The following is a 17,035-nucleotide window of genomic DNA, read 5'->3' as shown; positions in this document are numbered from 1 at the left end:
TCCCTACCACTTATAACCACTTTCATGCACACGCTAGTATAACTTGGTTTCTTTCCCCACACCCAATGCACATACAAACTATTAAGAAAACTTATTAATATTGTCATTTAGTTTGTATTGTTATTCTGTAGCCGTGTCACGGAACTGCTCAGAATACATTAAAAACCAGGTTAAAGTAACGGTCGAATGATTTATGGCAAACAGGTATTGGTAGGGTAACTTAAACCGCTGTTCCGAAGCGCAGGATTTCTCCTTTATCGAGTCTTTTACTTGGAATAATTATTTGGAGGCCTGATATTTATTCCGAGGAATGATTTTTACGACAGGTGTTGCATAAACTTAAGTAGAGCCTTATAATTTATTCTCCATAGATAGTAGAGGAAAGAGGTTGTATATCCGATGTTTGTTATTCTGTTCCGATATGTGTTACACAGCGGATGATTCATACTTGTATTATTTAATGTCTTCAAGTTTGTAGCGGTTGTAACAATCTGATACTTGATTTATATAGCGACCTTTAAACATTGAACGAGATAATAATAGCGTCGTCATTGCGGTCGGAAAATTGCAAAAATAATATTCATTCATTTGCAAAGTTGTGGGGCAAAGTTCAAACTGCCTTTAGGAAACGATTAATGAAGTCTAACAGATAAAATGGTGATGTGTTTTTAGATTATGTTAATGGTCTAACTGTTGTTATTAAACTATGTCAAATTACCTATTTATTTACAACTAGCTGATCCCGCGAACTTCGTATCGTTCAAACCTTCCCTGGACCTCTACAGACATTTTAAAACCAAAATCAGCACGGCCCAGCCGTTCTCGAGTTTTAATCAGACTAACGAACAACAATTCATTTTTATTCATTTAGATATGCGTGAAGCAGAATTATTTTCTTCATTCTTTCGTAGATGGCTAGTAAACGAAAAATTTTTAATTTTATTAAATTAACAGTAATTTCCTGTAAAGTTATTCCTTCTGATGAGTGTTGAATTAAACTCCTTCTTTAGTCATGATACAATCAGATGCTTACGGTCGTAATGACAAAGATGAACTATCTACAGGAAAGTATCATTGAATTATGAATACAATACAAACCTTGGAGAGTGTAATGTCATAGCGTGCTTCCTAATAAAGGTCGGATTAATTACGAATAATTATGAATGAAGGAACAATTATCCGCGTGAAATATTACTTAAAGTCTGCCCAGTAATTTTCTTTTGATTTTCATTGTGGCATCCGTTGCATCATGACGAAGTTTCTTCAGGTATTTTCAGTGTTGTGTTGTGATGACTTTAAATGTGTTTTGTTTTATTAGGACTTATGGTTATTTCTCTGGTTCCCAGATTATGTTTGTAATCGTGGTGCTACTGTGGCTTGAAGCGAACAGCACTCCATTGTTCCAAGGGATAAGCTTCCAAAGAGGATTCGAACTTAACTTCAAACCTTTGCCAAGGAAGCCGCTAACGTTCCTCAGACAAAAATGGTCACCGTTTGGAGTTTTTGGAACAAAGCATTCAATTCAGAAGAGGAGCCCTGGGGCTGTTGTGGTGCCAATTGAGGCAGAATCGCCAGCGCCAATGGTTTCGGGACCAATCAGACCTGCACCAGTGTTCGAACACGTTGAAGAACATTTAAACCCTCCTCCTTATATAGCTGTACCTAATCAAACACCTAGATCTGTAATACCGCTTATATCTTCTCCAGTAGTTCCAATTGGTACGCCTATACAACCTATGTCCCCTAGTCCCCTGATAATTTCATCCCCAGCACCTCCTTCCATGCCTTTAAGTGTTATTGTGACCCCTGCTCCTCGCCCTATAGTAAATAGTGTGCCACCGCCCTCTTTATATAATGACATAGTCACGCCACCTAATCAACCATTTGCCAACGATGCAAAATTAGAAGGTGCTCTGCCTCCTTTATCCTCGAATATGGTTATACCACCACGTTTTACTGATATCTCGAGAGCTGAACCAGTAAGAGAATTTATGGAATCCAATCAAGCAGTACCACCTTCTTTTGCCGTAGAGGAGAAAGTTGCACCACCATTGGAGACAAATAGTATCAAACCAGAAGTCCCCAAAAGTGGTTTTGCATTAAATGATAGTTCACTGGTAAGAGGGTCGAAAATGGCTTTGTATTTCGGTAGTATTTTCCTTCAGCTTATGTCACAGTTTATGTCTAATGCTAGAGCGACTTTTGATCAAATGACTAATCCGCCACCAGTGTATAATAATTAGCATTTTTTGTGGCTGGTATATCTAAGAATTTGACTTTTTCTAAATCATTTATGTTAGAGGAGGTTTAGAAAGAAAGGAATAAAAATTTCAGTAAAACTAAATAATTTATTACTTAACAGTCGGTACCACATCCAGTTAGCTGCTCAGTTTTGTCCATTTGTTGTCGATTGTTTAGCGTCCGTATCCGTATCCGCGGATTCCGCCGATCGCCCCAAAGCCACCTCCGTAGCCTCCGTATCCACCGTAACCACCACGGTATAAAGCGCCACCGTAGCCCGCACGGTAGGCACCGTAACCGCCGAAACCACCGTAGCCTCCTCCGAACCGAGCACCCCCAAATCCTCCGTAGCCGAATTGTGCGGTGACCACAGACACCAGGACGGCCAGGATTACCACCACCAATGTGAACTGTAAAAAGAATGCATTGATTAGCCATATACCTATATAAAATATGACTTTGGTGAAAAATGGTAGGGTTCAAAATTTCGAATTTTGCAACGCCTGCAAAAGGCCTTTAAGCTGAACCTAAACCTGTATATAAGAACTGTACAACCTTAACATGCAAATAAATATTTTGAGTTTGAGTTTGAGTATGACCAAATTGTAGTCTGCACAATAAAAGGGACATAAATATGGAACTATTGTGATTGAGTTATGATGTCTTGTACATCAAGTCGCAAAAGCTAATTGAATAAGAATATTTTTTTTTATTAAGTTTTATTTTTGGAATTTTGATATAATTTTAAAATAAAATTATTTTAATTGTAAATAAAATATTTTTATAAACTTATATATTGACTTACTTTAGTTACTGCCATTTTGCGTTGTTAGAGCTAGATCGTCTAAGCACAAACTGATACATGGTGCCCATTAAGTCTGATATATATATGAAATCACATAGATTTGGGAATTCACGAACGATGTGACCTCACACCACGCCTTTGATTCACAAATAACAAGCGGGTATCAACATTTTTAATAATCGCATCATCGTGATTTGATGGTTCAAAATCGGCCATTGGACTTTTGTACCGTAGCGGGTTTTTTATTTGATAAGAAATATATAGGAGCTTATACAAACCTTTACGGTCCAGACATACTATGATTCCTAAAGTTATCCTGGGATTGTTTTAGTAATACACACAGCCAGCATTGCATTTTTATCTGTTGATAAACTATTGGGTATGTTTACAAAAATTTGCCCTTTAATAGCTGTCAATATTATAGATACCACAGATAGATACTTATACATAGATATCCGTAGAAAATACGTACAATATTCATAGATATAAAAAACTTTCAAAAAAAACCTTTTTATTTCCAAATTGCCAGGCACGAAACTACTATATAGCAAAGCTACCACTAACAAAAAAATAACGGGTTGTTTTTAGTTTGTATCAAAATAATGTTATTTATTTAAAAATACGCCTAATAAACATCTATTTAAAGATAACACGATTTGTTTTTCGATATTTTTGGATTGGAAAAATATCTTGTTTTACAAGTTTTTGTTGACCTGGAATTTTACGCACGTCTATGTTTATATTAATATATTCGTATGTATAATTTTTTTGTCACGATTTTTATTATTTTTAACAGCAGAAATGTAATATTTTGTCGTCCTCAGCTCTACAAAGGAGATGTTTCAAATCCGGCCCACTAAGTATATGTGCAGTATCTCAAAATATTCAGAAAGATCTAGTGAATTCTTAAAGATAAATTGCCTAAATGCCTATTTTTCTTGTTGTAATTTATCAGTAGTTTTTCTTGACTTTCAACAGGGCCACTCGCCATTTTATATGCTCTGTAGCATCTCTGTAGCTAAAAAATGAAAGTAAACCATAGATAGATTTGACAATTAAGACAAATAGACATATCATACCTCATTATTAATCAATTATCATGCCCATGCCTTTATCATAAACAACATACAACAATCTATTAAATATTTTTTATATTGACATACTAAGCACCTATTATACTATTTATTATTTGAATCATCGCAGAAATAAAAAAAACGTTGGACTTTGTCCTGTCTTACTCATTGGTCTAATAGGAAGTTCAAAAATTGAGCTTTGACCCGACCAAAATTCCGAGGGGCTTCCCCTATAAATGTCATTAGGATTTTACAATTTATGGAAATTCGATGTTATTAATATTCTGGACTTTTTGGATACTATCAGGGAATAAGTGTACGGATGCGGGTTGTTGAAGATTGAGCAACATGGCGAACCTTGCAGGAGGCCTTTGTCCAGCAGTTGATGTCATTCGGCTGACACAATGATAAGAATTCAAATCATTATTTTGTACCTACGTAAAAAAGGGACATTAAAAAACGAACTGTTGTGACAGTTAACTTAAACATGATCGCTTAGGCCTAAATAAATTACCGTAAAAAAGGTAATAAAAAAGATTTAATTTTGTGATCGTACCGAATTCCCACACGCATTTTGAACACTACCAATTAAAGCGAATTAGCTTTAAAATAGACAGAGCAATTTACCGTGACAGGAAAGAAAGACAATAGACGTAGATATATCTCCATTTTATTTTAATCAACAACTTTTACAGTTTTAGGGTTCCGTACATCTTGGTGAAAGCATACAATTTGTAAGATAATTGAGTTATTTATATACGAATTACTTATTCTGGGTTAATTTATAAGTTACTGAGACTCAACCACAAGTTTGAAGTTTATCTCACTGTCCTGGCATTATAAAAATAAAGCAAGAATATTTAAATTAGGAAATCTTTTACTTTTTACAGTATCCGTATTAAGGTCAAAGCCCTTTTCTTGAGGTAATAATTGCATGTTCACTCGGTAAAAAAGTGCAGCATCTCATATCGGGTGTGTCGTTCATAATCACATTAAATGAAATGCGTTAATATACTGGTTAATATATGTCGATTAACGCAAGGATAAAAGTTGATGCAAGGATAAAAATGTTTTTTTCAAGCAAAGTAAATGGAATAAAAATGTGCAAAAATTAGAACACCATATAAAAGTCAGTCATTACAAACAACTGAAATTCTCCCTTGAAAACTGACAGCTGTCAACTGATCAAAACATACGATATTCCTAACTTTATCTCTGCTTTACACATGATGTTGTAAATTATAAAAACGAAAAATGACTCCTGTGGTTAAACCACTGAATGGATTAGGTTATTTTTTTTACAATTCGCCATAGAATATCATAAAGTATATGCGATATGATTTAATGTGATTGTGAACGACACACCCGATATATCCCGTAGTAGAAACGGAACCCGCAGTCAGATTCACACTTGACCGGTTTTGAATACAGATATCAGCTGTCTCTGTTTTCCGCGCGTCTTTTTGACGCGCAAAGAATTAACTGCTGGTTTCACGCTCGGCAAAACAGATGATATTGTGTGTCTACATCTTACCGAAATTCTAGATAAATATTGTTTGTTACAGAAATTCTAGTTGTAAGATTGGTATTCATACGAATCGATTGTAGGCCAGGATCAGCCAGTTGTGCAGAGCATATTATATGAAGTAATAGCTTGCGCAGACACGGTACCATATTCCCTCACTCTTATATTCATATATCATCCCATTCTGCTGTATATGTCGCAGGGATATGAGAAAAACAGGGATTTGATCAATTCCCTAAGAGATTTGATCAAATCACGGAGGATGTTAAAATAACAACACGATTTTATATTTTCTCTAAACAAATCTAGTGAATTGATCAAATCCCCGTTTTATCATATCCCTGCGACATATAGATCAAGTCAAGGACCGACATTTGTCGTGATGTTCGGGATTCGAGGCGCAGGTGTATGACCACCAACTTTCAGCTTCCGGGCTGATTTGTGGAAATCTTAAAAACCCACAAAGCCGATTTCGTCCGCGCGATCCGATGATCCCTATGACGTTTCGACTGACAGTTGTAATAGTGATGCGAAACTGCGATAAAATACTGTTAGGCAAAGGTCATGTCATTCAGCCAGGTGCATTTCATTGCATTCAACGGCTTTATTATATTTTATTTTACTATACATTAATTTTTATTAAAATATTAAAATCGAAATGAACAATTCGACAATAGTATTGACCAACCGTTAATAATAAACGTCACGGATAGCTGTAGTTCAGACTCAGATTTTGAAGATCCGCTTGACCCTGTATCAGATTCAGATTGATTAAATAAATAAAATATAAACTCAAAGCATTTGTAATTTTTTTCCAACCAATTATCGATATTTTGTTTATCGATGTGTCCCTTTTTTTCGATAACAGCTTGACGACATAACTTTTGCAGCACGTACCATGTACATTTGCATTGAGTTTTGTTTCCATTATTTCCGAACATTACGTAATAATTTCTTAATATAAATTTTTATAATTTACAAATGTACACAATTATGATTTTTTCGAATTTTTAATGGGCCTGTAAAGGATTTGTTCTGACATGATGTCACTACAATGTTAAGCGCTTACGAACTGTCATAGGGATCATGATTCGCCGCGCGTAGTATAGGAATCGAACTGTAGATAGCGGTTCCGTTCGACTTTGTGAGTTTGTACACCAATTGTATGTAAGCTATGAAGAACAGAATGATGAGATTGAGCAATGTCAGTAGATGTTCAATATAATGGTTGATTACTTTTGCACTTGTGACCCAATTTCATACCTTTCCGTGTTTTGTTAATGTTCTTTAGCAAGGAGCCAAATATATCGGACGATGTATAAGAACTGCATATGTTTTCGCTCCTAAGTTTATTCATTTAGAATTATTATGTAGGGCATTGGAATCTGAATACTTATAGCTTGTAGTCAACATCAGTGTTACGTCGCTTACCTACACTTACTTACACTAGCAAAGAATTTCAAGTTTTAGACTAAAAAATACGAATTATAAAGTAAACTAAGATTGTTTATTTATTTTTGTTGTCGTGACTCGTGGGAAAATACAATTCGTAATTAGCTATTTACATGTTTCAATATAATTAAAATTATGTATTCTTTATACAACAAAGTTTTATTAGTTTTAAAAGGAACAAAAAAACTAAAAAATAATAAAGCTCAAATCATTCTCCGTAAGCGTACATTTCCACTTAAAAATCAACGTCCATAGTCTCCTCGTCCACCCCCGAATCCCCCTCCGAAACCACCTCCTTGTCCTCCGAAGCCACCGCCTTGTCCTCCGAAGCCACCTCCTTGGCTGCCGAAGCCACCTCCCTGGGCTCCAAAGCCGCCACCCTGTGCTCCAAAGCTGCCGCCCTGGGCTCTGAATCCTCCTCCTTGTACTTTGAAACCACCGCCTTGAGCTCCGAAACCGCCACCGCCGCCTTGGCCTCCGAAGCCGCCTCCTTGGCCTCCGAAGCCGCCTCCCTGACCACCGAAGCCGCCTCCTTGGCCACCGAAGCCACCGCCGTATCCACCACCGCCACCATAGCCCTGTGCGAAGGCTGTGGCTATCAGGGCTAACGCCACTCCGAAGAGTAGTAATATCTGGAAATAGGATCAATATGTGAATATGAACGATGAACGATAAATGACGATTTATAATCAGGTTTGTATAATCAGCTGTTCTCGAGATGACTATATTTGAAAATAACGTAAGGCAAGTGAAGCAATTATTAATTGGTCTCTTTATGAAAACAATTTACTAAATAATTTTACAGTACAGTACATAATTTTGCAAAACTCTTGGGCCGTGGGGTCCGAGCGCCCGCCTTCTTGCCAGGGATATTTCCCAGCGCCTGGTTGACCCTTCCCGGGACCCAAAGGCTGGCTTTTATTTCGCACAGAGGTTGAGCATTGCCATCCAACGTGGCAATGCTGCCAGTCTTTTGGGTACATTACCCAGTGACAGCGATGAGGAGCAATTTTTTGATGCACTGCATTAGTTTTAAGTTGTATATATATAAGTTCTTTTTTTTCAATTAAGGTAAATATTTTGTGAAGAAAACAAAATTTTGCAAAATGAACATATCTTTAAATGTAATTGAAAGATGGATTAATTTTTTTGGGACAAATATAAGTAAGAATCCAATGTTTGCAAACAAAACACGCGCCTTGTAAAATAGTTCAAAACGAAACATTATGTAAGTGTTACCTTAGATGATGCCATAGTTGCGAACTCTCACAGATCACTGTCAAGGATATCATTCCTTTGTGCTTTATATATGATCTCTTCAAACCTGCCAAAGTTTTTTTTAGTTACACTATGCTAATTGATAGCTCCGGAGTTTGTGGTTTCCAACTATATTTTTTCTTGTAGGAGATAAATATTATTTTTTAATCATTATTTGACATGCAGAAGATTTGTAACAGATCATCATTAAAAAAACTTAGGCTAGCTGGAATAGAACCCAACTAATCGGTGAGAAACCTAAATAAACAGTGCCATTTTTGGTCTAAGTTTTATGAAAGCCCTAACACAGCAGGCTTTTATAACGAGCCTCTATAGCCTCTAATTATATTTAATTATTAAGTTATCAGTTTATCTTGAAGGTTTAAGCTATATAAATCACTATCTCCAGTGACTATAGCCGCGTCCCTTGGGAACTACTTCGAGCACTCGGATAAATAACTAGTTCTTTATAAATGGGCTATCGAAGACTGAAATATTTTTTTCAAATTTTTCCAGTATTTTCAGCTTTATTTTATTATATGTATTAAGTATAGAAGTGTAAAACCTCCGCCTGCTCCATTTTAGAAAGCATAATATATAGCAGTCACTGTGAGAGTACTTGCATTATCTTATTTATTTTGCTTAGAGAGAAAGGAATAAGGAAAGTGGTTTGAACCCTTTTGCTCATGATAAAGCGAAGTAGAACTGCTACAGTTAAACATAGCATAATAAGCTAGCTCTTGAACTAAAGACCAGAGTACTAGGTATAAGTACGAAAACTTTGGATACCACTGTCGTAGTGTAAATTAATACAAAACCCGAATATTTGGTCACAACCACAATCAGCTGTTTATCTTCAGTGTTGATATTTGTGAGGACAATATAAAGTCTTCTTCGAATCCAATCTAGTAACATTATCTTTCGTTCCCAATATTCTATCTACTGATTTGCTTACAAGGTACCTACCTATATAATTTTGACATTAGCCCGTTCAGGTAAATGTCAAATTTCTATCTTTACTAAGCGAAACAGTAGATTAAAAAATTATTGGGAATAGTCGTCGTACGTGTTCATATGTGTAGGTAAGTAGTCATAAATGTGATTAGGTAGGTACATAAAGCAGCTTTGCATGCTAATTTATTTATTATGGAAATGTGCTATTTCAATATTTTAGGTAATTTGGTAAATTGGATTTTAATCTTGATTTGAAGTCTTATTCTTCCAGCTGCAGGTTATAGGTACTTTCTCGCGTTACAATGTAATAACAATTCGACGTATGTTTATCTTTTTAATGTAAGGACATAACTAGGTATAGTGATATGATAATATTGATAAGTTATTTACATACATTTTATTTTCTCATTCATATTTTATTAAAGTTTACAAAAATAAAAGTGTTCATTTCTTACTGAAACATTTTGATAGCAAAATTTTATTTGAGTAAGTAAGCATCAAAGTACAGGATAGCTTTATCAGTCAATTTTATTCGTTATTTTTAAGTCACCATTTTGTTAGATTCCACGATTAACCCCTGCCACCGCGGCCTCGACCGCCACCATAACCTTGGAGCATGCCTCCTCCAAATCCTTGGTTCCTGCCTCCTCCCCCCCTCATGCCCGCGAAGCTTCCACGTGCACCTTGACCAAAGGCTGCCACGATCAAGGTCAGCAACAGTCCAAAGATAAACAGAATCTGAAAAAGCTATATGCGTTAGAATGTAATCCTCTTTTATAGATACGTAAAAATGAATTCCTGTTCTTTAGTCTGACTAAATTTGGCTTTTTTTGGTTTGAAAATGTTTGTAGAGGTCCAGGGAAAGTTTAAACGATACGAAGTTCGTGGGATTGGCTAGTCTTGAATACAACCCGATCCGTAGACGTATTCGTTCTAAAATAAGAAGTTGTCTCAGCCAGGGGGTCCCAAACGAAACGGACTATCCGTTATGAAGATTATTTGCTGAAAATATACGAATGCAAAATACTGTAGGTGTCATTGTTTGTTGTTGAACACCAAGTTTGGATTCAATGTCACTCCTACCGATATGTAGTAAGTACTTTGAAGTATTCGATTCCTCGCTTGCAATTTTTGTTGTGACAATGTTGTCATTGAACACTTTCGGCAGACGTTTCGGGTTGTCAGATGCCAGTAAGCCTGACAACCAAAGGATTATTGGGTTGCCCGGGTTGAGGTGGTCAGATAGGCTTTCGCTCCTCGTAAAACACTGGTGCTCAGCCGCATCTTTTTGTAGTGGAAGCTGACCCCAACATGGTTGGGAAAAGGCTCGAGAGATGATGATGATGTTTACTTATATTATTACCTTAGATGATCCCATAGTTGTGAATTCTACAGTACTACTGCAATAAATATTGTTTTTATTTGCCTTTTATACAATACAAAGCAATTGATTTTTATCTATAATAAGATCACCATGTAATGAAATGCATGTATTCCATATCTTTGAGGTTTTACTTGGAAATAATTATTGGTTGCATCTAATTAGAGTTCATTGGCGCAATATGAAAAACATTGAATCTGCAGTATTCACCTACTTGTCGTTTTTATTTTTGCCTGCTTGTAGCTGAGACATTATAATACCTAATTAATTTATCTGAGAGCTAACTAGGCATTAGCCTTGCTAAATATTCGTATCATTTCGTAAAGTTGTCATAATGTACCTATAAATAGTTTTTGGAATCAAACAGCTCGTTAACAATTTCAACATTTTATTTTCGTTTTGTAAATAAACAATAAAATACAACAAGTTTGCTATTTTAGAATTTGAATTAGTTGTCTAGTTTTAATTTTAGCTTTTACATAACAACATAGGTATTATTAAAGAGCAGAGTCAACGAGAACAGTTGCAATAGACGTGTTAATTCAAAAGTATCGATGGCCATATTTTTAGAATTCGTAATCATTAAACCAAAGTATTTAGCCGCGTGCAAAACCTCCTTGACCGAATCCGCCTTGTCCAAAACCACCTGGGTTCCTGCCACCGCCAAAGCCGCCACCGAAGCCTTGGTTTCCACCTCCAAACCCTCCCGGGTTTCTACCACCGAATCCGCCTTGATTTCTACCACCACCAAAGCCGCCTTGGTTCCTACCACCACCAAAGCCACCTTGGTTTCTACCACCACCGAATCCGCCTCTACCACCCTGTGCGAAGGCCGTAGCGATTAGTGCCAAAAGCACTCCGAAGATGAGCAAAGTCTGAAAATAAACATAAGTGTAAAATCAAAATAAAGAAATTAAAAAATCGCATATAGATAATATTTAGAAAATTAAAAAAAAATATATGTATTTCCATTCTGTAGACAATAAAGAAGTCTATTATGTGCAAAGATGACCAATCGCCTGCACTTTATGTTATCTATGAAGGTTTACCAAAGCCTTAAAATTATGTAATTATTTTATAACATTACCTTTAATGATGCCATAGTTGCGAAATATAACAAATGACTGCGATCGATTTTGTTTTCTTGTGCTTTATATATGTACGAGTATTTATCCTCTTTACAAAGCAATTGAAGTGTTCTCATTATGGCATGCTAATTGAAAAGAAAAATATCTGTGGTTCTCAACCATTTGAGGTTTTTCTAGGAACTTATTTAGCGTCAAACTTAGTTCAATGGTGCTAAGAGCCTCCAATGTTCTTATGACATTGCAGCGTTTTAAAAGACTTTTCAAAAAACATTTAATAGGTACCTGCTTTTTATTACGTTGGGTAAGAAGTATGTAATTTTATGGTTACCAGGTATTACTTTCTTGTTCCCGTGGAATAATTCTAGTAGATGCTTTCACAAGTTTCGTAATCAAAATAAGATTTTTTTCCTTTCTTCTAGAATTCAAGGCGAATCCATGTACAAACAAGAGGTTAAGTTCTTATAATTGATGTTAAACAGTTGAAGGGAGTATCGTCACTGCAGGATTATTTAAAAAAGTTACTTACCTACCACGGCCTTGGTACATAAAGGGCTTAAGAAGTAACAAGATGGGTTTTAGTTAGTAAGATTCTGACAATCCCTCTGAATGATTTCCCATAAAAAAGTGCTAAGTATATCGTCATTTGTTTTTGTTTTATTCATTTCGAAACTTTGGACACCACAGTGACAGTTGAAAATAGATTTTTAGCCGAATTTCTTATTTAGTCACAGTCTAGCGTGATTCCCCGGTACTAAAGAGTGTTTGTGTGAGCGGCTTATTATCATAATAATCATTCGTTAGAACTCGCGTGTTTTTTGTTTACTACCTATCTTCAAAATATAGATCCTGGGAATGACAAAATATTTTACTTAATATGTCTCCATTGATAGAATTTTGATACTGTTTGTTACATGGAATTATTTGAGGAATAGTTAGAGAATTCTTTCTAAGACTAGAAACAGTGAAATTGTTAAGTGTTACAAAATATGTAACAATTTATGATATTTATGACGACCTCGATGGCGCAATGGTCACCATGCCGGACCGCCGAACCTGAGGTCCCGGGTTCGATACCCGGTTCGGTCGACATTTGTGTGATGAGCATGCATGTTGGCCGTGGTCTGGGTGTAACAATATGTATTTATAACTATGTATATATGTAGCTATATGTTGTTTATCAGTTGTGTTAGCACCCGTAACACAAGTTAATAAATAACTTACCATGGGGCTAACCGACCGTGTGTGAAAAGGTGTCCCGACATTAGTCCCGACATTATTTACAGTCAAAAATTATTAATTGTTGTTTAGGCACAAAGATTACATTAATATACTTTCTGAGTCTTGACCCCTTATTTAAATAATCTTAGGGATTGTTCACACCAAACGTATTGTCCGCCGCTGACTGTGAGTATACTCACTGTCTGCCCCAGTATGAACGTCGACTCAATCTGCAGTACGCGTACTCACCAAGCCGACAATAAGCTACTTATAGCGTACGATGCGCTACATGTGTGAACAAAAGAATAGGCTCGTGTAGTTTCACACTAGATGCGTACGCTGAGCGGCTGACTATTCTACACATAAAGAGCTCAGTATTTGAACCCCCCAATCTACATACATAACAGATGCTATGTCTTCCCAAGCGCATCTTCGTAAGTTTCTATCACTAAATTCTTCTGAATTCGCATTCCAAATACATTCTCTAGAATGTACTTCTGCAATAAACTTTTCGGTGTCGAACAACGCGAGGTGTCACGTGTCACGTCTGTCCTCATTGAAGTTTGTTTCTCGAGTGTATTGCGGCCGATGCGCGCGGCGGTGCGGGCGCGGCGGAGCGGCGCTATTCGGCAACTGCGTCCGCGTAGCCAATCCGCGTCCGCCGTGCATAGTCGCGTAGTAAAATAATCGGCCACTGAGAGTCAGCGACAACAGGCGACGTAATAGCGTATAGTCGGTTCGGTGTGAACGACAATTTCAATATATATGGAAAAGCAATAAACTGCGTAACGCGCGCTCACAGTCAGCGGCCGACAATACGTTTGGTCTGAACGATGCCTTAAAAATTGAAGTACCTACACAATTTGAGTTCTAGTAGCATCAAATATTTTGTGAGTATTCTATAGGTATATAGACAAAGCTAGTATTATTACGTAGTTTAAACTTAGAATTTTCTTCATCCTAGTCAAAACAAAATATGCATAATGTGGAATACCGTGTTAATGGGTTTCTTATGTAAATATGGTATTTAAATACTTTTAGTTAGGTACCTATTGTAAGTAGAAAGATCTAGAGAGACATGGTAAGAAGTTTTGGTACTTATTTTCGTAGCAAAAAATCTGTTCTGTTGGTTGACCACTTAATAATAATGGCGGTTTATATTCAAGTGAGTTCACAGGTGTTATTTTGGTTAAAGTGTGACTAATCGTAACATTGGTAGTGTTTTATTTTCTTTTACTTTGAGCCTGCTTTTTACTTTCATTAACATCTGAGAAAAAGAACAGCGTCGTGTAAAGTATGCATATCTTGGCATCATTTGCAGTTATAATAAGGTCGTACCTGATTGATTTGAAATGTTGACTTGATCGGGCATCAACTTATGAAAAAGCAAGTGCATAGTTTGATTAGAAAAGTTAGAAAAAATCGGTCTGCAAGGGGTGTTTTAATTGTACGGAACCTTTGGTAGGTATTGTAATAAATCTTGTTTCTATGTAACCTTCCACTAGCATTTCCAGGTGAAGGAATAATAATGTCATAATTAAATCACGTCGTGTTACCGATGCAGAACATAATACGGATCACGGACGTCTGCCAAGCAGATATAATGTGGTTCAGTAGGTTTTCCTACATGCTAAGACAATGTACTACAATGTTAGTTAGTAGATTAAATTATATACCTTATAATAATATTTTTGTAGGTTTTTTAAATTGGGGAAAATACAGGGAAATCTTTGAAAACTGGGTATGTAATTGATATATTCTTTCTCGCTTCTAAACATTTCTCTTCTCTTATCAAATATCTATGGAGTCCAAATAGTCTAATCTAAAGTGTCCTTCACAGACCATCCATTCATAGTTTTTGTATTCGTGTCCAAGAATTTAAGAGCGTGGGTGGTCCCTAAACTCTGTACTTCTAGATCTTCTCATTCTTCATTCTTCTTTATCCATCTACATAAGGTCATGCTTTTTTCCCTTCGAAATGGGAAATGTGTTAAACTTTGAAGATACATTCTATATAGACGTTGAATATATCTACTATGGAATAATTAAAAACGCGGTGTCGTGTTTATATTATGCGTATCTGTTATGGGCTTTTCACACCAAATTATCTCGTGTATGTATGGGTTACACATAAAATGGTATGAAAATACATCGCGTGTATGATTATCACGCAACAAAAATGTTTAACTCTTTGGCTATTTTTAGATACATTTTGTCACGGAGGTTATAAAAAATAAAAATACCCAGATTAAACTATGACGAAAAACCATTATTAGCAAGCTTAAACTATTCAATGTTATGTCATCTGCGTATCTTTAATTTCACTATGGTGTAATTAAAATTATCATAGAGTACCCACGCGTGGCCTTTTCTTATATTTGTAAGATTTGATGTTTATTACTATAATCTGTTTTTTAATCTCGTAGACTAAATTGAGACTTGCAAAATGTCAAACTTACAAATAATGTTGCTAGCTTTTCTGTACAGTGTTGTACTTACGATACCGGTTTGTTGAATCGTAACTTTTTATCTATAGTAGACGAATTTAAGATTCATTCAAAGTTTTATATTTAAAATTCATGTACGTACACACGTCTGCACGACGTGCTACAAACTGCCAGGGATATCTGACCACGCAACGCCATGCGTAATCATCAAGAATAAGCCCATTATTTCAGGATGACTTATTGTAAAAAAACGATACTTAATTTTACTAACGCTAAGTTTCGGTCGTGCCACATCACTATTTAAGAATTTGCAAGAGATTGACAGCACTCGTAATGTCAGTTTAGTCGAGAGAGAAAACAGACTATGCAAAGGTTAAGAAAAAAAAAACAACGTAATAAATGGAAATATTTTATTAATGTGGAAAACAAATTAATTTATTGTTTTGGTAACACATATTGGGGACGGCCCGATTTAATTTTTTTGCCTTTTCTGGTGTGAAATATGACATTTAAATGATAATTTTTGTATTAATATTTACAATAATATGATCAGTTTTTATAATATAGAACATCCGGTTTTTCAACACCATCTTTTTTTATAAAATAATTTCATTTTAAGTAGGGAGCATAAGGATTGAACACTGGATACCCCGGACTGATTTCACCATACGCGTAGTATGGGAAAGTGTAAATTCCTGGAATAAATGGAGCAGTTCCATAAGGCTTCCCTATTATATTTTGAACTAGATATTTTTCTTCATATTTCGGAGTCACTTTCACTGGCTTCACTCGATCAGCAAATGTTTGGATGATAGGTTTCAACGAGCTTGACTCATAGTCACTTTTGTCACTCTCCCCGACATAATCTGTGTACACCACGCCTAATAAGGCTAGAAGTATACTCGAAACGAGTAATGTATGCATTGTGCTACTACTGAAGAATAGAAAAGTAAGGTATTTGCAGTATTTAAAGCAGTTGTAGACAGCAATTAAAGTTATCAGTGGTCAGGATAATGAGGTGTTTTCTTTACGTCCGCTTCATATTTAAACTGGTGTAATTGTTTAAGATTATTATAATGGCAGTTTATTTAAGTGCCCACATTTTTTGTACTTAGGTGTCCGTCGTACAAGTATCTATGTACCTATATAATGAAGATATATTGGAAGTGCTTGACTTTGAAATGTACTGTATATTTTCGGATATTCTGCTCATGTTATTGGTTATCTTATCAGAAACCAGTGTCGTATGTTAATATGCCTTACTTATGTGATATAAATTATGGGTTTCATTTATTATTTAGTGAATTAAGTGTGTTTTTTTCGTTTTCCAAGATATAACACACATACTTAATTAACAGACAAACAATGGGAATATCCAAACATGCCATAACGGAAACCGGTTTTTATGTCACCATCGAGATATCGAATCGTCAACAATGACGATGTCTCGATATCTCTCGTAATGACGTGATGTATTTACCATACAATCGAATAAAACTTTCCACTTTTCCAGGGAAAACCTTACAAAAACTGTTATGATGAATTAACTACTGTTTCACCAATAATTTGGATACGACAATATCAGATAATTCTG

The 17,035-nt window shown here is 35.8% G+C and overlaps 4 protein-coding genes across 4 annotated transcripts; 1 reads left to right on the top strand and 3 right to left on the bottom strand.

Moving 5' to 3' along the window:
- Positions 1-1,218: 1,218 nt before the first annotated feature.
- Positions 1,219-2,827, top strand: LOC124638238 (pollen-specific leucine-rich repeat extensin-like protein 1). The gene is made up of 2 exons (XM_047175138.1): positions 1,219-1,267; positions 1,347-2,827. The coding sequence occupies exons 1-2, from the start codon at positions 1,250-1,252 to the stop codon at positions 2,241-2,243; spliced, it is 915 nt and encodes a 304-aa protein (XP_047031094.1). The 5' UTR covers positions 1,219-1,249; the 3' UTR covers positions 2,244-2,827.
- LOC124638239 (keratin-associated protein 19-2-like) lies at positions 2,329-3,187 on the bottom strand. Its single transcript, XM_047175139.1, has 2 exons — positions 3,047-3,187; positions 2,329-2,651 (listed from the first exon to the last, which is right to left on the bottom strand). The coding sequence occupies exons 1-2, from the start codon at positions 3,059-3,061 to the stop codon at positions 2,415-2,417; spliced, it is 252 nt and encodes an 83-aa protein (XP_047031095.1). The 5' UTR covers positions 3,062-3,187; the 3' UTR covers positions 2,329-2,414.
- A 3,942-nt stretch (positions 3,188-7,129) lies between these two features.
- LOC124638292 (acanthoscurrin-1-like) lies at positions 7,130-8,378 on the bottom strand. Its single transcript, XM_047175226.1, has 2 exons — positions 8,336-8,378; positions 7,130-7,728 (listed from the first exon to the last, which is right to left on the bottom strand). The coding sequence occupies exons 1-2, from the start codon at positions 8,348-8,350 to the stop codon at positions 7,339-7,341; spliced, it is 405 nt and encodes a 134-aa protein (XP_047031182.1). The 5' UTR covers positions 8,351-8,378; the 3' UTR covers positions 7,130-7,338.
- A 1,311-nt stretch (positions 8,379-9,689) lies between these two features.
- LOC124638549 (keratin, type II cytoskeletal 1-like) lies at positions 9,690-11,909 on the bottom strand. The gene is made up of 3 exons (XM_047175552.1): positions 11,776-11,909; positions 10,671-11,563; positions 9,690-10,045 (listed from the first exon to the last, which is right to left on the bottom strand). Exons 1-2 carry the CDS (start codon positions 11,890-11,892, stop codon positions 11,285-11,287), a joined length of 396 nt encoding a protein of 131 aa, XP_047031508.1. The 5' UTR covers positions 11,893-11,909; the 3' UTR covers positions 9,690-10,045; positions 10,671-11,284.
- Between the last annotated feature and the right edge of the window lie 5,126 nt (positions 11,910-17,035).

Source organism: Helicoverpa zea, chromosome 17 (genome assembly GCF_022581195.2).
Source record: "Helicoverpa zea isolate HzStark_Cry1AcR chromosome 17, ilHelZeax1.1, whole genome shotgun sequence".
NCBI lineage: Eukaryota > Metazoa > Arthropoda > Insecta > Lepidoptera > Noctuidae > Helicoverpa > Helicoverpa zea.
Note: the sequence above shows the minus strand (reverse complement) of the source record. Positions and strands in the feature narration are given on the sequence as shown.